Below are 25,043 nucleotides of genomic sequence, written 5' to 3'. Positions count from 1 at the left end.
AAGACACCAGTCTCTGATAATCACCGTACACAGCACAGCACTTGTTACTCTCCCATTTTTGAGGGGCTTGTGACAACGACTCATTCCACAAACATCACTGAGAAGCATTCTGAGACGTCTAAGAAGTTTACTAAGACTCCACTGTGGTACAAAGAGAGTCTCAGGGTAGATCTTTAAGATCACACACAGCCATCTACCCGAAGTCCCAGTATTTGGCAACTGGCTACTGGCTTCTGCATTTCTCAATATCCTTTTTATTTCTTTATTTTGGAAGAGAGAAAGAGACAAAGAAACATCATGCAAAAAAAAAAATTACATAAAGTGTTACATAATAACCTTTTCCATCCAGATAGCTTGTATTTCTTTTACAGCTTGGGAAAAATAGTATCTCTGGCTACATTCATGCAGCCTGATTACAAAACCTAGTCTTTTATTACAGCAAGAGCAAACAAGAGTTATCTTTCCAGCCAATGCCACTTGATCATCTGCAGATAGACACAGATGGACCCCATCAATTCTCATTACGATAAAACACATCAAGAATTTAGTTAACAGGCAAATAAACAAGTACATCAAGGATAATGGAGTATCACATGCTTTCCTAATTATGATTAGAGTGAACTTGTAAATGCAATATATTTTTTACAAGTAATGAAATTTGGCTGCAGCAGGTATCAACTAGTAAACCTGAAAAAGCATTTTGTGGTATTATTAATCATATTTTAGCCAGTTATGCTGGAAACAGTCTAACACATCCTAGCTCAACTCCAGCCTCTTCAAGAACATGAAAACATCCTGTAGTGCTTTAGAGATTCCACAGATGAGGAGGATTAAGATTCTGTTGGTGTCTACTGTGTACAAAAGTATTTCTTTCCAAGTTCAATCTCCTTCAAATTCTTAGTTGACGTTATATTGATAACATCCAATATTTTTATATGAAACTTGTTTTGTATCAGATTTCAGGGGTGTAGGTTAGATTGCACTCTGAGCGCACATTTTTCGCACATATTGGGAATTGTGAACAAATAATACTGAGGATTGATTAAAAAAACCAACCAACAAAAACACACCCTTGGTTGATAACAAGAAAACCTTGACCTTAAAAAAAAGAATCAATTTGTTCTGTATTATCTGCTTTTTGTTCTCTTCTTTTGTTCTCTTGCTTTTTGTTCTCTTCATGATTTTTGCTTAGATTCTAATATACTTTACTTTTTTTTTTTTTCCTTCCTTGCACAGAAGTATACCCTATGTCTACCCAACCTTGTTTAAGCAATGGCATAACTTGATACGGTTTTATTAGATTCTTCACCCTTCACATTTTTATGTTAGTAATGGACGATTAGGGATTTCTGTTAATGGAGAATTTATTCTTTTCTCTCCCAACTGCATCTACATGGAAAGTGGAATTCACTTTAATGTGTTTTCTCTTAATAGTTTGATTTAGCTATCCTTACTATGCTGAATTCAGGAAAAAATACTTTTTTCAGAACATATTTATTACTGAAAACCAATTTATTGAAACAAATAGAGTATCATATTTAGTGACTGAATTCTTTCTAGTTACTTCCTTCTTCAAGATTGTAGAAAGGTGTTAAATATATCTAGAAAATTACAGAAAGAACAGGCATGCTAATGACTATTCAAAACAATAGCACAAATGCAACTTGCCTCTCAGTAAGTTCCGGAAGTTTTGATTGCTAAGAACAGGTATTAAGGAGAAGTTACATGATACCCACTGTTTTTCCTGTTTCTTTTTCTTCTGAATGTAATTCCAGCTACTGGCAGTATCATATGTTCTTATACAATCAGAAATATAAGGGTGCAGAGAAAGTATTTTCTTCACTTCCATTTGGTTGTCATAATCACTAAAAACCATTCATAACAGTAATATTCAGCGTAAAACAAAGAAACAGGCTAGGAACTGCAGGGTAGAGAGGAGATAATCACAAATTCCTGGTTTCCTTCTGCAATAACTAATAGTAAAGCAAGTTGTTTTACAAGTAACTTTCATAAGCAGGGCGGTTCGGTTTATCTCAAAACTTTAGCATCCTCCTTCCCCTAACTTTCTAAAACTACATTTAAAATATTTTTTATATATATATATAATGGTCTCAAGCTGTGTCAGGGGAGGTTTATATTGGATAATACGAAAAATCTCTTTACTGCAGGAGTGGTCAGGCACTGGCACAGGCTGCCCAGAGAGGTGATGGAGTCACCATCACTGGGGGTGATCAAAACACATGTAGACGTGGCACTTCAGGGTATGGTTTAGGAGACCTGGTAGTGTTGGGTTGACTTGACGATCCTAGAAGTCTTTTCCAACCTCAATAATTCTATGATTCTATATTGCACTTTACATACACTCCAACCCAATGCAGACTGTTATTCACTTATTTCCTACTTTTTTTTTCCTAAGATGGAAAATGAATTTAATTTAGAAACAAAGACTGGATTTTTAAATTATTATTATTAACAACTTTTTTTTAACCTGCCCCCCTGTGTGGAAGGTAGCAGCGAGGTCACAATGAAAACAGATGGTGACCCATAAAATTGAACTGTCCTTCAACACATGCTTTGAAATCACGTTTGCCTAGAAAACCTGCTGAGATGCATGCACAAACCCTAGTGGAAAGGCTTTTACCTGTGTACTTTGCAATGTTATCCAGCAGAAGGGGGTACTTAGTCAACCTCTGCATCTCTGTGGGAATGATATCCTTCAGCTGCAACCGGCGACACAGTGGATTACTCTCAGCATCCTAAAATTAAACAGCACAATAACTACATTTGTCATTTTTATTAAGACTATAATTACCTGAACGTGTAACAACTATTCATCACATAAACATCTATTACTTCACTTGCCAGTAATTAAATACACGACAAGAAATGCCAAGATCTATCATTCCGACAACACATCCCCTCTCCATTTGCAATTACATATAGGAAAGGCTCATCACAAAAGCGGTGGCTTCCTTCTCTCATTACTTCACAGAGGCCTGGTACCATCTCCAATCAATCTCAGTCACCACCATACAGGGAAGACATCAGTTTAGGCTTTCACACTATAGCAAAACTACAGTACATTTTTCAATATAACCTCAACCCTTGTATTACTGGAGTTCCTCCCAGCCTGTGGTAATGAAGATAATGTTCTCTTCTCCAAATGCCACATGTATTCAAGCCCCTTTCCTGGCAGGCAGAATGGGTGCGTATCATCTGTCTTCTGCCCGTGGCATGCATAAAAATTGCACTACTGTAAACAGTTGTCCCCACAGAAGTACTCATCCTTGGGAAACAGCCACCCCAAGTGAGATGCCATCTCCTGCCTGGGACATCCATGCTTTTCTGCATGCCATCAGCACGGTCTCTGTTCCCCAAAATTAAAGGCTCTTTCCTCCAGAAACAACTAGCAGAAAAAAATACACTACTGGAAGTGATCCCAATCTGAAGACAATGGTAGACATGATGGCATTAATTATAATATCTTAATCTACAAGCTTTTGTTATGCTATGCTTGCCAACAGCCACATACTCAGGCAGCCCAAACCCTTGTGTAAAATTCACCTGCACAAAAGTCTGGAAGCGAGAGTCCTTCTTCTGGCGTGACTTGATGACCTCTAGAGCAAAGGGCTGGTTACTGCAGAAGGTGGCAGTTGCATGTTTCAGCTTCTCCTCTGCTGCTCCACTAAACTGTGCCACAAAGCCAAAAAGCCAAATTTAGATAGGCTCAAGTTCAGCGTGTCCCACTTTCAACAGACATATAGCCACACAGCAGAACTGGACTCGTCAGAGAAGAAAGGAATTATTGGCAAAATATGAGAAGTCATTTCCATCCTCTTTTTAAGGCCTTGACTTCCCAGTCTACCGAGGAACCCCTTCACATCTCAAACTCTACAGTTGTGCTGCCTCCAGCGCTAGCGCATCCAATCCTTTCCATAAACGCACTGCTGATTCAGAGGAGGAACAATACAGTGCCATGTCTCCACTGTCAGCCATAAGGAGAGCAGAAAAAACTGCACTCTCATGAATGACAAGGGATTATTTACCTGAATATTGGTCAGCAAAGCCAAGACCAAAGGTCATCTTGTTTCTCAGGGACACCCACGCTTAAACACCAAAATATAACATCTTATTTCCTAAACAAAAGTATTACCAATACATGGCTAGGCGAAATGATAGCCATGAGCAGGGCTGAGAAATGTGCTGCACATGACAGATGGCTAATCTGTTACTGCAACTGCAACTCCTCCCATTCCTGCTACCCAGGCTGTGATGCAGCATAGTAACTCCTGAAAATACTCACTCTGGAGAAAGAGATCCTCTGTTTCTTTGTTTTAGCCACTTAGCCAGAACACTACAAGGGCATATTACTATTAGCGTAAGATCTAGAGTCCTCTAGCAAGTGTATTCATGCTTTTTGATAATACACAGGAGAACTGAAAGGGTTGGAAGTGCTTCTTTACCAGCCACATATGATTTTTGCTTTCTTTCTTTTTTTCCTGGAATACTAGACAAAGTGGGATATTAAAAAAAAAACCCAAACCAAAACACCACAAAACAACACTCCACCACAAGAGACTTCTCCATGAAGAGCTGAAAAGAACAAACAGATCAATCCTCCATCCTAAATTAAGTAGGCTTGAAACAAACAACAAAACAGGATTCCCAAGTGAAATTTTTTTTTAAAGAACCTACATCACTCCTGGTCCTGTCATTTGCATCTCTGAAAGGAAACCTGCAACAGTGTTATAAATTTGAAAAAGTTCAGCTATGTGAATTCTAGCATTGGAAGCCAATGTTTTTAACTAACTTAACCGCATCACAGGCAATACAAGACTTGTATTTCACTGTTACTGAATAAATTCTGATTTTACATTTTTTCAAAATCCTACTCTGATCTTTATGTCTCCTACCTTTCTACTCTACCCACACATCATAAGGAAATGATTTTTTTTCTTCCTTATATTGTTCTTATCTCCAGCCAAATCAAAGTCCTATAAGTTCTTTCTGCTTTCCTTCAACCCTCATTCTCTAGCTCTATGGTGGCTCCATAGAAACGGCAGCTCTAAGACCTTCAGCTCCTATTAGCTGGGAATTACCTTCACTAACCTCTGGCTCTGTTTGTCATTATATAAAACATTATTTTCAAGTTCAAGAAAGCAAAAAATTATTTTACCCAGGAAAGCAGGTCTTCCCCAATTTGGCCAATAACAGAAGTCTCATTCCTTTTTCGGACAGCTTTCATATGATCGTTCAATACAACTTAAAAAAAAAAAGAAATTTTATTAATACTGCTCAAATTGTTTGCTTAATTTTCAGCATGTGTTTTAAAATAAAAGCTATTCTATGAGAAGACTAGATTTGCAATAATTTCCTTTAAATTAAAAAAATCAGAAGTATCCTGCAACATAATAAATTTAGCAGAATATCTAAGAAAATGTTATATAAGTCATTTGCACTTCTGTCTCACCTGTCTTCAAGTAACCCCTAGGAACCTTTCCAGTCTTATCTTTTCTGAGGTTAAATATTACTGCCCTTTTAAAAACATAGAAATAATGTAGAACACACTTCAAGACACCCGCATGAAATTATACAACTGATTATTCAGTGGCAGAGCTGAAATTCTGATTCTGAACAGTCCTTTCTCTAAACAGTTAGTAAGGGCTGCCCTTCAAAGACACCTCCAAGACTTCCATCTTTTCAGATTTGTGTTCATATTCTCTTCAACAACAGTTGTAACATTTTAAACGTTGACCCATAAAGACCATTCATCAAAGCATCGCTCCTTTTATCAGAGCATAAATCAGCACAGGAGAGTCTGTGTACACAGATAAGATAAAAGCAAGTATCTGAAACACTGGACGCATGCATTCTTTACCAAAGTATCTTTGTAAACCAGAAACGGAAAAAACTGTGTGCAAAAGAAAGAACAGCTGCACTATTCTTTTTCATCTTAAGTGTTGTACAAGGTTGTCTCTTGTTTCAGGGTCATGTGCTTAAATTTTTCAGATATTTGTATTCAGAATTCGAGTTGAGACTACAAAGCAAAAAGGCACCTCAGCTGCACTTACTATGAAGCCCAAGAATATCCTCCAGATTGGAGAAGATTTTCCGTTTGTCGCTGGAGTTCAGGATCCCTTCCCGGGTGACACGCTGGTAGAAGACATTATGCAGAACCTTCAGCGTGCGAACATGAGCCCTCTCAGTGTAAAACAACTCTGAAGAGAGAGCGGAAAGCAGGATTGTAACTACCTACTTAAAGAGGTGTGGCAACATGGATCCAAATGTGAAGCAAACTGAAGTCAGAAGCATGAACTTACAAAAGCCTCCCTCACGGACGCTTCCCTTGCTGGCCCACAGTCCAGCGTGTTCCAGAATGGAGCCATGCTCTGCTATACTTCCATGTTTGAAAGAACAGAGGAGTCAACTGATTTGTGACTCACCATTTAACCCAAACAGTGAGCTCTTAGCAGCTCATACAGCCACACAGTGTGTTGTGCAGGGTTGCAAGACCTGAACTGAGATGAAGCTTTGAAGATGAAGTTTGGTAGTAGCTTTCCATTTGCATCATGTGCTCTCCAACAGTGTTGACAGTGCCTCTTGATTTCTTTTACCGAAGACAATACTGCAAACTTGCCTTTCAGTGTCAAATCACTTTTTTTTTCCTTTTTTCCCCCTCCTCTAAGGACCGGATCAGTCTCATCTCAGGATACTTTTCAGTAATAAGTACACATTTCACACACACAAACACTGCAAACCAGAAGTAATAGATGGCCACTGCTTTGAGCAAATCAGTGAATGAAGACCTGGTTTTAAATTTTAAGAAATTCAGCGCCCCAGAGAACAGGTTTCAGCTTTGCGCTACATGAGCTAGGAAAAAATACCCATCTCACCATTAATCACTTCTTGGCGCTTGATTTCATAGGGTTTCAGCCCCAGCAACACTTCTCGGCTCACAAGTTGCTGCCAGTTGGGAGGGTCCATGTCCATGTCAAAATCATATAGCTCATCTTCACTTTGTACATCTGTGAAACCAACACTGTCCATCCTAACATGAAAAAATATGTCAGATACTTCCCATTTTAGGCATGGATGTAAGGAAGAAAGAAGAGAAAATCTTAAGTGTATCAGTTGTAAAGCATTATGAATATGCTCTCCATAACAGCTGGAGTTCTTTAGATGTCTGAACCTATAGATACATTTTCTAACTCTCCTTTTAATTATAAAAATAAACATTATTTGCTTGAAGTCAAATATCTAGTTGGCGACAGGGCAAGTTACCATTTCTTCCCTCCATCTATCTGCAGAACAGAGCTAAAAGCAACACAAAGATTTAAAAAGAACATGTGGAAATTCCAACTCCCTAACCTATCAATTCAGATCAGTAGATACAACAATCACTATACTTCACTCATAGATCAAAGGACTTATTTGCATATGAGTCAGTCCACCTGTCCTATATACTGATGCCAGTGTCTCATTTCACATATGTGTTATTTAAGAAAAGGAAAGATCATGCAGACAATTGTACCGGCTCAGAACAATGAACACTACTACATTCTACTTCCTAACCTCTTAGAATCTCAACAAGTTCAGTGACGTTCAAACATTCATAAGCATACTCACTTGCGAAAAGGCTTTGGTGTTCCCATGTCAACCATTCTGCAAAGAACGAAAGGGATTATTAGGGAAGCTTATGCAAGAATTTCATCCCACTCAGACATTCAGTGTAACCTCAGAGTAAAGGCCTAACCTCCTAACTAGAACATTTTGTCCATCTGTCAGCCTCACCCTCCTGATACACGCATACTTTTCTAGTACAACCATAGTAGCAGACACAGATCAGCATTTCCTACTTCTACCAATAGTGTTTAATATAAATGATGTCACTAATAGTTCTATAGACTCAGCTTCAACAGCCATTGTGACACTGACTCTTTTCCAAGGATCAAGCAATCAGGGTACCATAGTTACCTTTCTGATTCTCCCTCCTCCTCCTGCAAGTTTTCCAAAGGAGATGGGAATTCAAAGGTATTATTAGGTGTGCGGGGAGTGCCATCCATACAGTCATTGGCAGGTGGAGCTTCTCCAGTCTGCTTCAAACCTAAACAGAAAGTGAGTATGAAATGTTAAGAACTGTATCAAATCAGAGTATGTTAGAGAAGTTCACAGCCTCTTCATAGCCTCCTGATTCACAGCTTTATTTCATCTTAGAGCTGGAGGAACTGAATTCCTAGGCTGGTAAGAAAAATCTCAGTGACAAACGTTTCCAGATGACACTGACTTGTGCTTACAAAAGCAGGCACCTGAGTCTCATTCTTTTCCTGTTAGATGATCCAATGCCACAGTGATAGAACCCAGCTAACAACAATTTCCCTCCATGATAAGACTTCCTAATTTGAACCAGAGACTAAGTCAGAAAAGATAACTAAGCACCGAGGAAGACCATGTCTAATGACATAAAAACACTTCCTAATTTTTTAAGTTTGTTGGGCTTTGCGTATCCAGTTCACAGCACAATCTTAATCATTTCTCTTTGCTAGTGTCATCCTACCTGTTTCGCTATCTTTGCTTCCCTCTGGAGAGGAAAAGGGACCCATTGCCAAAGGAGACATTGGGTTGGCAGGCGGATATGGCACATCTGTTCCATCACTGGAGGACCCACTCTGGCGCATCTTGCTAGAATCCGGTGGCTCTGGGCTAACAGAAGACGCTGTAGTTAAGTGCTTTGAATGGCGGGGCTTCTGCATTTCCATGGCTCTGCCAACTAAACAAACACAGAGCCATTATATTGCTGAAAGAGCTTTTACCTGTCTTCAGCAATGAAGAGAGGAAGCATTCCAGGACAAAATTAGGTTTGTGTTTCTTCAAAAACATGTTTTAAAGCCAAAAAGTTTACTGAGACGTCTTAGGATGGATTTCTAAAAGACAGCTAAGACTTCATCTGACTTTCAAACTAATAGTTAGGGAACGTATATTTCCTTGTCTAACATACTTGCACTGCTATCATGTCGACTCGGTCTCCTTGGTGGGCCCAGAATATTAGGAAAGCCTCTTCTCTTTCCTTTTTCCTCTCCTTCTTTCTCCTTCTTGATACTTTGCTGCAGTTAATATACAACAATGAAAAGAAAAGGAAACAGATCACTCATTTCTTCAAATTCAGTTATTTACTGCAGTTTTAAAGAATTAGCCAATATCTCAGGAGTTTTGTACAATAGAATTTTACTTCTAACAAGTTATTGAGAGGTCATCATCCTGTAGCATCAGAGGCAAAGACAGTCAGTCTACGGACAGACAGAGCGGTGCGTAACAGGGTTAGCAGCAGGAAGCCACAGCATCTTAAGAGATGCATCTGTTACAAACAAAAACTCACACACCCTGTGTTTAACTTAGCAGGAGCTAAAAACCACTCTCCATCCTAGGGTAAGAGACAAATTTACAGTGACCAGTAGCACCTTGTTTCTCTAAGGCACAACATCTTGTGACTCCAAACCTCCACAAGCATACAGACTTTAATCTGTGAGAGAGAAATACAACTTCTCTTAGCACTTCAGAAAGGCTGCAAACACTTCATCTAACCTTTTTGTACTGTCAGTGTAGAACTGATCGTAACAGTCTTAACATTTCAAAGGAAGCTGGAATGATGATGAAAGTAAGTAGCTACTGTGACCAGATACGCCCCCATACTGTGGGAGGCGAATGAAAACACCCACACGGAGTTTTGCTGGAAAAATTCAGTATATAACCGGGAAAGTGTGGGTGGCTGGAAAAGTATGTTTCCTGCATCATGAAGCATAAGTTTTTGGGCAAGTTTCTCATGAACAAAACTGAAGTATGTAGGCCAACAGCCTGATTAGCCGTAATGAGATCCTCAAGTGATTCCAGGTTGTATTATAGGAAGTATTTCTCACCCAAAGTTTTAATAAGGCTAGAGCTGTGAAGAACAAGCAATTAGAATTAGACATACAGATAAAGGAAGAAAGAAGGCAACTGATTTCTAACTCCTGTGTCTGGAAACCTATGTAGAACCCAATTTAAACTGTTCTGTTTTCCGTGCAGCTCAGTAATCCCAAATCCTCTTGATGCAGCAATGAAGACTGTAAGACCACACCAACTTCTAATATGTCATGCAAAAGGTGATTTTGAATTCTAACGAAGCACCCATGCTGGGCAGCTTTAACCAAATACATTCTGGCCACTACCTTGATCTTTGGCAAGAAACCAATACGGCCACGCTTCTGCTCCAGGTTACGAGGTTCTTTAACTTTGACTCCCAGGTGTTTCATGTAAGTAAGAATCACATACTGCATTGTGGAACTGCCAAGAAAAGAAAAAAAAAAAAAGATGGAGAATACAGAGAAAAGTATTGGGGAAAATACATTTTGTCAAGGAAATGAAAAAGGTCAAATGCAAAGGTTCTATTCGCATACTTTTTTTTTAAATATGAAACAAACTGTCACAGACAATGGGAAAGACTCAGCCAATATCAGAATTTGTCCTCTTGAAAAAAAAAGATGGAGTATATAGGAGGCATACCAGCCTACGCAGTAAAAATAACATTGAGAATTACGCAGAAGGTCCTAAATGATCTACTAAATAGATATTTGAAGTCACATTATAGTTTTGAGTTATGGTAAAAATAAGTTACAGTAAATGGTACAATTGCTGTAAAGAGTATAGTACACGCTACCCAGACAGTTGTATACATACAAACTGAACAAGGCAAGGCACATACAGAAAATACATGTCAGGCGAGATTTAAACAAAACCAAAAAAAACATGAACTCTCAGTGACAGAAACTTTTTCAGATCTGAAACAAAGGCAAGAAACTTCAGAATAAGAAGAGGTTGATGCTGTGAATTCAAATTAATTATGCCAGGGGATTTAGAAAATGAGAGTTTGTGGCTCCAGCCAGCAGAGGGCTGTCTTGCTCTGCTCAGCAGAACACACAGCTAGCAGTGGGGTTCTTATTTCAGACTAAAAGCCCATACAACTTGCATTACCTCTTGTCTTCTTCCAAAGGCTGAGATGTCATCCTAAAAACCAAGAAAGAATTTAAAAACTGAACTCAAAACCCAGTTAATACCCAGTCCCATCCACTCAGCATCAGCAGTTGTGTTCAAAGTGTCCTTTAGAATGTTAGAAAGTCCCAGGGGAGGGGTAGGGGTTTAGTACACAGAAACAAATGTTCAAGCTCATATTAAAAGAAAAAAAGGGGCTCTGAAGCTATAGGTTTCTACAACCCAAAAAAGGGACTCTGATCTAACAATGCACAAGCTGACAGTGGAAGCACTTCCTTTATTTGAACAGTAGCCTCCTTGAGAAGATACATGGACTTTACCTAACTATTAGCTCACTTCTGGCTGTCATTACCCATACACTGACAGCAAACAGAAGCAGCAATGTAAACATAGTGACGTCAAATTGTTTCTAGCTCCTAATTCCTTTGCTCTGCTGTTGTCAGGTTTAAGGCAGAACATTTTTTTTAGCCCCACAATTATACTTGCTGTTACTTACAACACTTCCTCAATTTTAGCAATAATCTGTTCTGCACATGCTCTTTCCTTCTCCACTGCATTCCGGTCACGAACTCTTTCTGCATCCAGCTTGGTTAGCTCTCCTTCTGCCAGGGTCAATCCCATACTACGTTTCTGCCTGAAAAATGGGGAGAGGGAAGCACCACTTGACATTGAATACTGACCTGTAACAAGGAAAAACCACCTCTTCACATTCACAATGTCTAACATGTTTCATTATTGGTTTCTGTATGGAAATGGAGCAGTGATGACATTTCTCCGTAACATTTGCGCTCACTGTAAAACATAGCTAACATAGCCTTTGGAGAGATAAAACTGTATGATATTTATCACGAGGCAGCCATTGCCAGGGTCAAGAAAAAGTAGTTACTCCTTTTGCAGCATCCCAGGCTGTACATTTGAAGAATATACTTGAATTGAGACATTTTTAGATATGAAAAAGTCCATTACTGAACACTTGTCTTGGTATAATGTCTCATGTTGGCACAGAACTCTTATGACTCCACATGAAAGGGCATATCAATTATCAAATCCTACTATATGCCGTTCACAGCTTTATAAAGTGGATTAAATCTTATATAGGGGAGAGGGAAGGAAAGAAAAAAAAAAGAAGATATAAGCTGATTATAGACACAATTAGTAAGAAGGATTTATATAACATGACCTAAGTAACAGTATTCTGAAATTGCCTCAAATAGCCTCAAGGAATGGAGAATCCAAGCTCTAAAAATTGATCTTGTAATTGATTACTTGCAACACAGTATCAAAAAATATTCAAGGATTGGTCACAGGATGACCCTGGAGGTCCCCTCCGGTGGTATCTTCCTATTCAGCCCAAGACTAATTACTTCATACCTCAAGTTTCAACTTCCCCTGTATTGGACATGTTGACTGAGGGCAGGTATGAACTAAATGAAAACTACACAGACAACTGTTGTTACCTAAAATCTTCCAGATTCCTTTGAACTTCTGGACAGACTTTATCTTGCATAGTTTGTATAAACTGGCGATGAAGCTCTTCAGGAAGGAGTTCTGGCCTTCTTCTATCTGCCAGTCAGAAGAGAAGGTAATAGATTATTCTTTTGAGAACACCCCTCTCCACCTTAGAACAAAGCCACTCACATGTATATTTTAGCCCATCCAAAAGTACCTTTTGCCTTTCACTTGCCGATAATATGAACTTCAGTGCATTAAGCATAAGCAGCTTTGGTCGCATCCACTGTTATACTAAAAAACGTACATGCCCAAGTGTCCAGTGCTTCCCACCACTTACACATGTATCACAGCACGCATTATGCCCTTCCCAAGAAACATAAGTAGTTCTTATTTGTCTCTCCATGTAACATAGGACACCATATGTTTGAAGTAATCCCAAGTGCTTTTCAGAGACTTGGACTAGCTTAGACAGTAGAAACTACAGAAATAGGTACCTGAGGCAAGTGGACCCTACCTAGTTCTAGGGAGATTTCATCTGGGACGGGAACTTTTAGATTCTGCAAAAGAAAAGAAAGACTGGGAGAACATACACAACAAGCACAACCCCAATAAAACACACGGTACAAAATATACAACAAAATCCCCGCAAAAGCCAAAGCCATACAACCTGAACACCTGAAGGTATTAAGGGGAAGACTCCCCTTAATATATATTACATAAGAATTATTTAATCTAAACGTGTAATACTAGCCTCTGCTACACTATCTGGTAGTCCAATTCATGACAGTGAAGAAGTTTCTCAGGCTTTCCAACAGACACATAACACTTCCTAATCCTTGAAATAGCCACATCAATATACTAGACGATCCCTGAGGTCCCTTCCAACCTGTGATTCTTTGATATGCAGCAATTAACTAAAAGGCAATGTATAACAGCCAGAGCTTGCTTATATATCACAAAGTCATTTCTCCTATCAGACAATGCATTCCCTGCGATTTATTGAGTTTCCAAGTATCTGACGCTATATACCATTCATTTTGCCATATTCACTGGAAACATTTAAACAAAAAACCCTTTTATTTTGCAGGACTTAAGTAATTCTGTAGTTTTTTTCTAGTTCAGGAGAGTGGAGAAAGATATAAGTCAGCTTGCTAGATATGCTTGAAATGAGAGAAAGGACGGGAACCTACTGCAGCTCGGTCCAAGAAGAACTGGTAAAACTCAAGGAAGACACGCCGAGTCTCTTTGGAGTTGGTCTGCTTGTACAGGTCTGTGTAAAGGTAGCATAACTGTGGGAAACAGGAGGGGAAGAAAGTAAGCGATACCATGAGAACTCTTACACTTCTAACTCCATGTTTTCTTCCAAATATTTCAAGGTATGCAGCACTGTTGGATTGAAACCCTTCCTAGCTGCCTTCGGCCATCTAGATTGCTCAGGTAACCTCAGCTAGGCTGCCCCGATAATCAGTGGAGTGGGAGGATCAGACCTTCCCCATAGACAACTAATCCTACCACCCTAGGGTGGCATGAAGTGCTTTCAAGAGCTAAATACTTATTTGTAAACAGCTAAATGTACAGGACACTGTTGTCTTTGTGCTTCTCTTCATTTATCTGAAATACTCTCATGCCTGCATAGGATCTGCATTTCTCTCCTTGCTGATCCAGCCATGTCACTGACCACTCTACAAGAACAAGAGGATCCTGATACGCTCTGGTTAAGACTACCAATCTGGGCAAACGAAACAATTCCAGAACATCTTACCAATGCTGCAGGGTCAAACTGGGACACCACATGATGCAGAAGAACAGCCAGGTGAGCTGGGCGAGATTTCAGGAGCTCAATGTTTTGGAAACAGCTGCATTGTCCATTAATCTGTAGAGATATATGGAAACTATTTGAATTATTCAAGAAAGCTACTGTGAGAAGAATGAAGAAACTTTGTTCCAACAGCTTTGCTCCTCATTTGTTTAATTAAAATAAAAACTGACCAATTCCAGGACATCTGCAATGCCATTCTACCATCCCTGGAAGAACTTACAACAGGAGAACGTCTTTAAAATACTCTTCTGAGCACTGAGTAAAATATAATGAAATATAATTCAGAAGAAAGAACAACTAAAATAACTCAGAATAAATATGCCAAAAGCCACAGCAGCTATACTGCTGTGACAATAATACAGAACATGAGAGAAACTGAATAAGCAAAAAAAAAAAATGAAATAAGGCAAGCGCATTTCTAGAAAGCTTGAAGTTATGAGAAGAAAGAAGTCTAATAGAAATAGTCAAAGATGGTATATTGTTATAAACTTCTCAAATGTTTTAATATGGCAAGATCAGCCGTAACGGGAATCACATTCTCTAATTCTTAATCTACCACACAAACACTGCCTGATAAAAACAAGTCATGGAACACTCATAGTTTGGGCATAGAGGAACAGAATCCTGGTCAAAGGGGAAAAGGGGTGGCTAAGTCTAAATGTCTTTCCCACCTGCTCCTGTTCAGTGTCAAAGTCGTCATCCTCTGCTCCAATGATCTGAGGCCCCACTCTGGATAAAGGACTTCCAACACTGGACTGGGAATCCTGGGTGAGTGAGGGAAGAGATGGAAGAAATGCACAGTGCTATTACTCTCTTGGCACAATAAACCTTTTTTACCAAGTTAGAGACACTGCTATAATTTTTATTCTCCTTCTCAAAACTAAATGGAAACCCATGTCTGTACTCAACCTTGTCCAAGTGTGCAGCTGCGAGATCCCCTTACAACTGCTTCTCCCAAGCTGCAAGCATTCAGAAACATTAAATCACACGATTCAAAAAAACCTGCATTATCTACAGACATGAGCACGCTAAGCATGTGGCATATGACAAATGCCATCTTAGTACAAATGGAGAAATACGACTTTCGAAATTCAAGCAGATGAGGGAAAAAATACTTCAGAAGTCATGCTAAAGGAATAAAATACTATGTTCAGATATGCCTGCACTTTCTGCTGTGTTCCACTTTTACCTACTCTTCAGGCCATCCCTGATAATGCTAGCCTCATAATGACTAAACATCCTAAAGAAAAGTCTTCTGATTATGGCAGGACTCAAGGAATAAAATATGTACAACTGCTCTACCCATTTTAGGTCCAGCTTTTTACTGCTTATTATGTATTTATCACCTCTAATTGGGCCTGCTTTTAAACTCCATAAACATCTACTCAGCTAATTAACTTTCCCTGCACAATTTTAACTGTATTTAGGTGCAGCGTACATAAAATTTGCTTTAGAAAATAAAAAAGCTCAGGAAAACCAGCAGTGTTTTAATTGGCCCGTTACAGGAGTGTCATTGTGACACTTTATGTTTTGTACTCACATTATCTTGAACCTCACTCTTTTCTGGGCTCTCATCTGGATAAATCCGCTCCTTCAAGCCACTGCGAGGACTCTGGGAAAGAAGGAAGTCCAGTTCTGGTGAGTACCAGCAAATCCAGGAAAATGAGTAATGCAGAGTAAGTTTTTCAGCCACAATAGCCAAAACTTCTGCTTTCTCACAGAAGAACTGCTGAACAGCTGAGGTGTGAACAGCCAAACTAAAGTGTGTGACCTACATGCGCTGGTTCCAAAAAAACACAAAACACAACCGGATGCAGAAACAGTTTCAGTAAGAAAGCTAGTGACATTGAATAACAGTAGAGCTGTAAAATCCACTAGTGCATCTGTCCACAGCTTTGTCTTTGCTCTTTCCACCGATTCTGACAGTTTATGTAGCACCCACGTTGCTAGCTCTCTGACTAGGACCTTTTCTCAACATCCCCTCTGAAGAGGGGGCTCCCAGCAAAGGCCTCAGCGCTCCAGGTGTAGTCTCACCAGTGCCCAGCAGACAGGGCTAGTAACCTCCCTCCACCTGCTGGCAATCCTCTTTCTCATGGAGCCCAGTAGATACTTGGCTTTATTTGCAAAAAGCATGTGCTGTTGGCTCACCTTCAGTGTGTCCACAGTAACACCTAGGTCTTTTCAGCTAGGTGACTATTCAGCCTGTTGGTTTCTAGCCTGTACTGATGTGTGGAGTTATTTCACCCCAGCTGTGGAACTCTGGACTTCTTGTTAAACTTCAAGAGGTTTCTGTTGCCCCCCCAGTCCTCAAGTTTCTCAGGGTCACTTTGTATTGAAAAGCTTGAATGTTTGGTGTGTCAGTCACCTCCAGGGATCAAATACCATCCACAATACTGACAGGATTAAGTTTATTAGGAAGATAGCTATGAATTTTGTTCTGCATTTATTAGATACAAATATAGAGGATACCTACTCAGATTTGGAGTTGGAGGAGGAATGTTTCTAAACAGGATCAAATATGGTCACATTTTGGAGGTATATCTGACCCATCTTCCTTTCACTTCCAACTGCTAGTACAAGTTTAGCTCCCACATCCTCAGGCCAAAACCCAAGTACGGAGTCTCAGTTCTGCACTAATTAGATAGTGACTTAAGGATTAGGTGCTAAGGCACTCCAATAGGGAGACCACACAAGCAACACAGACTGATAACTAAAGAGTGAACAGACTAAGAGCCTTTACTGTTGACAATAATTGAAGCTTAGAAATAAATCTCTTCCCCACTTTCATGGCAACTTGCCCACTGCCTGGATTTGAGTCACAGCTACCGCAATTGGGACATCACCATACTCTTAAAAGATGTTCTAATTGGCACCTCTGAGTTCTGAGAAAGATGCTGGCATCCATTTTTCTTTGTCTGGTTACAGGCATTGTGCCAGGAAAATCTAGTCCTGGATAAAAACCCAAAACCCCCACTATTTCTTCCCCAGTCCCTAATGGAAGACCAATATAGTATCCTTCATCAGGGAAATGTTTTTGGTGTGTAGCGAGAAGCCTATCTAATAATACACAGTGTTACTGAGGTAGAGTACATATGTATGATACACAGGACAACAGAAACATAAGAAATCCACACAAGAAAACCAAATCTGAAAAGTACAGAAGCAAAGCCATGGAGTTGTTCAAGACTCACATCAGCAATGTCACTGTTCGGTCGGGAGGGGCTGTCACCACTGTAATCCAGTTTGCTCACACAATCCCCGCTCTCTGCCTCCACTTCACTGATCTGCAGCGATTCCGTCACAGACCTGGAGTACAAGACTCCATCCTAAAAAGATAAAGTGAGTTGGGAGACAACACAGTGCAAGTAGACTATTTCAAGAGACAATCCTTAAAAAATAGCTGCTTTTAAACCTGGTTAGTTCACATTATTTATAAAACTTCATTTCTGTATCCAGAAAAGGCTGCAATGCCTTTGGAAGAGAACAGAAAAATCACTCCAAGTTTTCAGGACTTATAACATTACAGACAGAGGAAAAATGGGAACAATAATATCACCTACATTTTTTTTTTCAAAAGCAAAGCTGTTTTAAGCCTCCAGTTATTCAGTCTCCACTGTAAGAATGACTTCAGGGGTTTCTTTTAAGTTGTATTGACAGGCAGACTAAAAAACACATCGTAGTTTGCACTTACTGTTTTAAAAGCAGTTTTTCCCAGATGGTTTGGGAGTCCATTGTTAAGAGTACTTCATATACTGCTTTTGCACAGTATTGCTTGACAGCCTCTGCAAGCCTAATTACAAGTCTCAACCCTAGAGGGTGCAATTTGCCTGTACAAGCACAGACGAGCACAGCAGGGAACTCCTGCTTGCCCAGAACACCACCATCCCCCAAGAATTTTCACCCAGAACACACCACAGAGAAGCCTGACACATTCTGTTACCTGAGTACAGCCTGTGGCTTTGGACAACTGCTCTTGCAGCTGAGGAATGTGCTTCTTCGTTTCCTGTATCTCTTTGAGCACTCTTGTGTTGGGTGATCGGCTATACTCTTCTTGCAGAGACTGAAAAAATAAATTTTATGAGCTTTCACTCAGTATCTCCTCAATATCAAAGCTTACAACTACAACCTACAACTAATCTTCATTCCGTTTACACATTTTAAATAGTAAACAGCACATCTGCACACTTACCAAGTAGATGCTACAGAATGTCCATTTTATATCTCTCCTGTGCCATATGAAAATAACCGTATTCTAGAGATTTATTGTAAATTACAAAAACATTGAATGTACAGCTGAAGGCACAATAACTCAGCACCACCACGGAGTACTGTGCCAATTGTAGCTCCCAGTGAGAAATGGCTCGCTCTCTCAGTAAGAGTCCAAGATGCTTACTTGCCCAAGGATTAGATCTGATTGACAGATATGTACTTTTCCACTTAAGAAAGCTCCCATAATTTTTTTCTTACCCTGTCAAGGCTTAAAGACTCAAGAGCTGATCAGTAAGAGTGATTAGATCTCTGGTGTTGGGCTGGTATATAGAAAAGCTAAGCTGAAACACAAGCTATGCAAGGGAATGTTGAAGATGCTACTAAGTAGTGATTCAACAACCAATCTTTGCATTTGCGCTGTACTTTCCTCTGCCCCTGCCAAACTCTCAATTCCAGTACCTGCAGCCGCTCCTGCTCTTTCTGTAGCATCTTTCTCAGAATCTCCACCTTCTGGCTGTGGACAATATTATTCTCCTCCTAGAAAATATACAGAGGTTAAGGGTTGGGTTTTTTTGGTGGAGCTGGAAAAAAAAGGTAAGGAAAATGGATACGCCCATTTTTCATATACTTCCTAGATATGGGTTCTGAAAAGCCCTACAAGAAGCAATTCAAGTTTCTAAACCCTATCCTATGCATTCTTTCTTACTTTTGAACATAGCCTACCAACGTTAAAAAAAAAAAAAAAAAAGAAGAGAAAAAGAAAATAGACCAGAAGTGTTTGCTTATTTGCTTTCCCTACTCTTTGCCAAGTATCCGCACACCTAACAACCCACTTTTTAACAGAACTTACAGCATGACTGGCTTGGATCGAACAATGTATAAACTCACAGCATGCAAATTGCAGGATATCTCAGAGACAACCTGTGAATAACTCCTCAACTATCTTTGTATTATATCAGATGGGACTGGATATTTTGACTTGCAAAATGTTTTTCCCCATGTGATTAAAAGCCCACTGGGTGGCAGGATAAATATTCCACTTCCAATTTGTGATACGTGCAGGAAGTACAAAACAATTCAAGAAAAAAATACATGACAACATTTCTTCCACTGCTATGCTGGTTTTTTGGAAAGAGACCTTTAAATCTTACCCCAACAAGCACTGGGCTAGTAATCCTTTCTGCATTTCCTGATGTGCCAGGTGAATGGGGAGATGTCATGATGGGAGACATATGCCCAAATGTTGCCAGATCCACTTCAGAATCAGCTAATGAAATCTGGGGCGACCCTGGTGGGCGCCCCTGAACAGTGAGAGCTACATAGGAACCCGCTGTAGAGAGAACAATTCACATTTCAGACACACTTGCAGATTTCTGTGGTTGCTGGTTCTCTGGTTGCCACTTTTTTCTAGAGACAAAACTCAGACCATTCTTCACCTATTCGTTCTTCAAACCAGAGAACCTGAAAGCAGTGGCAGCTCTGTTTTAGAGGCCTGTTAACATTTCAGGTAATCCCAAAACCTTCATGAAAATCACCCTTAATATAAGACTAGAAATTGGATTGGGTGCTATCAGGTTACATTTACCAGGTTGCCTTTATAGTATACATATGCTCGTGCCACAAAATAAACTGTGCTAGGGTGGAAGGAGCCACTACCACCTTCTCCCTTATACAAGAAAATCAACCAGGAATGCACTTCCTTTAGAAATGCCAGTACTTTGCATGCATCATACCACAGTGTACATTAAGAGTGCCTGAACAGCTATGGTATTTAAGGTGGAATCAAAAGACGGGAAGATGTGTAGGCAAGGTTTGATGGTAACTTCGAACATCAAGCTAAGGAGAAACTGCAGAAGTATGTATCGGCTCAAGTTCGAGAAGCCAAAATTACCCCAGTTTTACTTTGCTGTTTCATACACACCCTTTGTCTCTCAGCATGGGCCATGGTTAGACCTCACCCTGGTCACCTGATAGCTGAATCAGTCATTAGTCCTTTAAAATTATGCCTTTCATGCTTTGAAGGAGCACAATGACAAAAATAGTAACCTGCCTCTACTTACACTTGATCAGCTTTACCACCTCCAGATGGTTTGAGTGAGTTACAAGAGTGCCATTCACCTGGGGGTAGGGAAGAATACAAAGTTAACAGTGTTTAGCTACTGATTTGCAGCTAAGGGTACCCACACACTACACAGTAAGGATGTAGAATGAGTAACAAAACTTTTTGGCGGCTCCCCATCTCCATTACTGTGTCTTTCAAGACACTAACAGGTTAACATTTTATCCTTCTAAAAGTTTGTCTTCTAACAGGTGAGCAGAGCTCTGCAAAAAGAAAACCATACACTCATACCAATGAAAACCAAGCAACCAACCAACAAAAAAAAAAAAAAAAGAAAAAGCAATCCACCTCTGACTGGGCAGAAAAAAGATCTGGGTAGCTAATCTAATTCATCAATTTAAATGCCTAGTTGAAACCCCAGCTCCATCCATGACAGCAGTTGCTGGAGCACAACCACCATTTTGCAGCAATAGTTTAGATAGTCATCTTGGATTATTGTTTTTCCCCTAACTGCCCCTAGATCAGTGCTCTCCTTTAGTCCCAAACAACTAAGAAATTGTCTGCATCTAAAAAGACTATTTACAGGCAATTATTAATAGCTCTGCATTCCTTCCTTCCCCTGCCACTTCTGTTTTTATTGTACATGTGATACCTGAACCTTGAGGATACTGAGCTCCGCCACGAAGTTCTGAAATGAGAGTGATCTCCACAACAAAACACAACCCAGCAGTGGGCTTTCAGTGGTTACTGTTCTGGTGTCCCCAGAACACAAACTTAGACCATTTCTCTATCCCACAGGCAAATGCAAACATCACAGCAGATGTATCAATGACATTATTTCAGGGAAAGAGCTAATTTAATACAAATAATCCATTTCTCTGATGATTTTGATGTCCTTACCTTGATAATTCTATCCCCTGTTTGCACTCCAGCCCGCATGGCTGCTCCATCTAGAGAGGCAAGAAATCACTTTGTTCCAGTCTCAGTACATTCAAATCAAAAATGGTTTAAGCACTTCTGTAGTTCCATGCAAAGCTACTTCCCACACTCACCCAAGCTTCCTCTGTCTCTATCAGATTAAAATCTCTGAATATCTAGACTAGAGCAGTTCTGTTCTCATTTTGCAGTGACTACACCAAGCCACAATCCCACCACATTTCAAGGAGTCATTTCCTGTCAGATATAAGAGGTCAGTTTCCAAATACGTCAGACACTGAGGTGGCGACTCACTGCATCCCAACAGTGCAATGCTCTTTGTCCTTGCACATCTATTCCAAAGCTACAGCCATCCCACTCGTGAAGGCAGCATCTGGAGTTTTCTCCTCTAACTCATGCACATGTTTCTTTGATTCACATGAAAACCATCTAGGCTGCGCTCTGCCTAGCACATTTAGCAAGTCTGCTTACCTTCTTTGACGGACTGCACGAAGACTGGATTGTCTCCGCTGACTGTCAGCCCAAATCCGTTTTCATCCCGTTGGATAACAACACACCGTTGAACAAGACCTGCATAAGAAAGGTGGGGAAAGGGCAGAAGAAAGAGAAGGAGAGAAATACAAAGAGACACAAGCTAGGCATCAGTCCAAAACCTTATCCTCCTAGATAATCACAGAAAGAAACTGGTACAACACAACAGAGGGGAAAATATATGACAGACAGAAACAGGGCAGCAGTCCAGAAACAGACAGGAATGTCAAGACAGGTCAACCTTATTGCTTCAGTTACACAAAACAGAGATATACAACAGCAGAGATACAGACAGCTCTGGCACATCAGATACAACTTGAGGTAAAAGCAGGTTTTGAAGGAGAGCAGCTATGTACATGAACCAAGGAGCACAACTTCCCTTTGTCTGTATTAACAGTTCTTCAAAGTACGACAGAGGACTGTCATGTCCCAGTACACTATCAAAAACACCAAACAACTTTTACAAGCTACTCTAAAAAAAGTCACAACTCTCAGACTAACATCAACGGGTTGGACTAAAACAGATTTATTGACCAGGAAAAATCCTCCCAGTTCTCAGCAAAAATCTCATCTCAGGGCACCTTCTGTTCCAGGATGAGAATATCGCACAGAACCAGAACAGCAGCAGTAAAGAATTACAAGCCACTCTTACTACATTGAACAAGACTTCTGAAATCAAGACCATGTGTCCCACTGAGCTACTGATGTACAGGGCCAAAACTCCAGGAGATGCGAGTTTGAATCTACTCCTCCTTTAACGTGCTGTGTGACATCAAAGGCAACTTCTTGTTTCCAGGTGTTAGGGTTACTCAGTATAATGTGAGCGTAAACACTGTTGCAGAGATAAATGTACTTAGTAGATGCAGCATTTTGAAAGGGTGAAATGTGTATGTCTATTGTTCACCTGAAAATGACATAAGGGAAAAACAAAACAAAGCAACAGTCCTGGTATTGTGCTACCAAGTGCCTTGCAGAGCACTTCCCTAGGAGCATCTGCAAAAAGCCTGCCACAATGGAGCCCCTATCTTGAAAAGCAACTTTAGGAACCCTGCAAAACGCTTGGGTATTCTTTCATTTACACAGCAGAAACTACTAGCTGCTAAACTACTAAATATCACCCTTAGTTCTAAGGGCTTGCCTTGCTTCTTCATTTCCAGCCACATCAGACAAAATTCTTACATCAGTATCTTAAGAATTGGAGTTCTCCACAATTAAATACCAAAATTGTAACAGTTCCCTTTAGCGTGGAAGGAGCAAAGGGAATTGTGAAGATGCTGTCCCAGAAAGACTGTCTTCTCTGGAATAATTTTTAAGGAATGAATTGTAACAGAGTATGGAGTCATACCCACGTCTTAAATTACTCTCACACCACTACAGCTCCTTTCACTTCTCTGGAGCAATTCCTAATGGAAATGAGGAGCCGCAAGTGAAAATACTGTCTGCCCAGTCAGCCCTGTTCTCCTCGAGTGTGGCATATATGAAAAATGGGTGTGGGAGTAGTGGAAAAGGTTGCATTCCAGCACTTCTGCAGCAGTCTGGTCACAGTATCGTATCGCAGTAACTCCCCTTTCCGCCGATAAAGTAGAAGCAAATCATGCTATACAAAGTGATCTGCAGTAAGATGATGGAATGGATGCAAAGGGAAAGCAGACAAGAGGGGAAAAAACCCACCACCTTTCACACCCTCTTTATATGGTTAAGTGAAAGAACATGCCTCTCCCTTTTGTACCTCCCACTTTTCTATATAGCCAAGCTTCTTTAAGTCTCACTTCACAAGAATGATGCCCCAGGGTGGGGTGTGGGAAAGAGAACATATGCTATTTCATAAAAACAGCTCGTTTTAAAACCTGCTGCCAGATGTACAGGTTTTATGAGTAAGACACTAACTAATCTTTCGACTCATAAGAACTGTCCTTATTTAAAGGCGCAGTATAGCTCTGTGTACTTGTTGCTCTTTCACTGAATTTCTTTCTTTTCCAGAACCAATAACCCTTGGATCTACTCTTAAGGTTCCTCCTTGAATGAACGTGATGCCAAAGCAGAGGCAGTATAGCAGGAGGTGCAACATAAACTGGCCTTACAGAGTATAATTCAAGTTCCAAGAGTAATCACATTAAACTGTTACACACCACAAGCCTCAATTTCACCCAAGACCACCTTTCAATTTTAGAATGGGGAGGCAATTGAAATTAGGACAGCTCAAACCCAAATTAGTCCATAATTGCTTTCTCCCTGCATTTGTTCCCTTCAGACAAGCAGCAGGCACTTAATCCTTCTCCTAACACAGTATAAAAGGCTGGAACGAGGTCTAGGTAGCCCAGCTGAGAGATACCATGCTGGACAGAGATACACAGCAGCTTTATAGTGATTTTAATGAATGTAATGGAAGTTTGCTAAAGATAACATTATTACCTGCAGAACTAGATCAGCTTTGATAGCACTCCCTGTCTGAAACAGGTATACTAAAAAGCAACATTCAAGCGCTCTCTTTTACTCTGCTGTGAGGAGAAATTAGCAAAGAAACTCCCCAAATCTCTCATTTGCTCACTTTTGTTCTTTAAGTAAAACACATTCAATTTGAAATCTGCTTAGGGGTAGAATTTTAAGACCAGAGCACCAATGTTTTCATAACCCACATCTTGCACCTTGAACACCTCATTAGACACTCTGGAATAGACTTAAAGGAAAGCCACAAACCCCTGAGAGCCCAGTGACATGCAATGTAAGGTTTTCAATAGCTGTCACTGTCACATCTAGATATCACAAGTACATAAAATTACATTAAATCATTAACTAAACCAACTTCACCCACTTTAATTAAAGTCTATGAGTTTGGGGCAACAATGAAGGACCCATGTTAGCAAGTGGCAATCCGCTTTTCATTTACCTTTTTTGATTTCGTGTTCCAATCCTTAGCGTTCCCTAGATGGAAATTGTGAGTGATTTTGTAATATCTTACCATGATATTCCACTTTTTCCAGCTGAAGCTTAGTAAAGATTACAAGATCAATAGAA

At 40.0% G+C, this 25,043-nt stretch overlaps 1 protein-coding gene across 4 annotated transcripts in view; it reads right to left on the bottom strand.

Annotated features, from left to right (window-relative positions):
• Positions 1 to 25,043, bottom strand: part of ARHGEF12 (Rho guanine nucleotide exchange factor 12) — an 82,585-nt gene that overhangs the window by 15,488 nt on the left and 42,054 nt on the right. For all 4 annotated transcript variants that reach the window (XM_075116422.1, XM_075116419.1, XM_075116421.1 and 1 more), the window contains 25 exons: positions 21,969 to 22,067; positions 21,462 to 21,511; positions 20,563 to 20,620; positions 19,654 to 19,832; positions 18,962 to 19,039; positions 18,234 to 18,353; positions 17,485 to 17,619; positions 15,834 to 15,905; positions 14,965 to 15,057; positions 14,237 to 14,347; positions 13,665 to 13,763; positions 12,989 to 13,031; positions 12,480 to 12,585; positions 11,519 to 11,656; positions 11,005 to 11,037; positions 10,203 to 10,317; positions 8,996 to 9,101; positions 8,555 to 8,767; positions 7,975 to 8,104; positions 7,627 to 7,662; positions 6,894 to 7,048; positions 6,072 to 6,218; positions 5,177 to 5,262; positions 3,565 to 3,690; positions 2,642 to 2,756 (listed from right to left, as the gene is read on the bottom strand). In XM_075116422.1, the coding sequence (XP_074972523.1) occupies positions 2,642 to 2,756; positions 3,565 to 3,690; positions 5,177 to 5,262; positions 6,072 to 6,218; positions 6,894 to 7,048; positions 7,627 to 7,662; positions 7,975 to 8,104; positions 8,555 to 8,767; positions 8,996 to 9,101; positions 10,203 to 10,317; positions 11,005 to 11,037; positions 11,519 to 11,656; positions 12,480 to 12,585; positions 12,989 to 13,031; positions 13,665 to 13,763; positions 14,237 to 14,347; positions 14,965 to 15,057; positions 15,834 to 15,905; positions 17,485 to 17,619; positions 18,234 to 18,353; positions 18,962 to 19,039; positions 19,654 to 19,832; positions 20,563 to 20,620; positions 21,462 to 21,500 (2,533 nt within the window). In that variant the 5' untranslated portion in view covers positions 21,501 to 21,511; positions 21,969 to 22,067. The remainder of the gene's footprint in view (positions 1 to 2,641; positions 2,757 to 3,564; positions 3,691 to 5,176; positions 5,263 to 6,071; positions 6,219 to 6,893; positions 7,049 to 7,626; positions 7,663 to 7,974; positions 8,105 to 8,554; positions 8,768 to 8,995; positions 9,102 to 10,202; positions 10,318 to 11,004; positions 11,038 to 11,518; positions 11,657 to 12,479; positions 12,586 to 12,988; positions 13,032 to 13,664; positions 13,764 to 14,236; positions 14,348 to 14,964; positions 15,058 to 15,833; positions 15,906 to 17,484; positions 17,620 to 18,233; positions 18,354 to 18,961; positions 19,040 to 19,653; positions 19,833 to 20,562; positions 20,621 to 21,461; positions 21,512 to 21,968; positions 22,068 to 25,043) is intronic.

The sequence above is a fragment of the Phalacrocorax aristotelis genome, chromosome 22 (genome assembly GCF_949628215.1).
Source record: "Phalacrocorax aristotelis chromosome 22, bGulAri2.1, whole genome shotgun sequence".
Lineage (NCBI taxonomy): Eukaryota > Metazoa > Chordata > Aves > Suliformes > Phalacrocoracidae > Phalacrocorax > Phalacrocorax aristotelis.
This window is presented reverse-complemented; position numbering and strand designations above follow the sequence as displayed.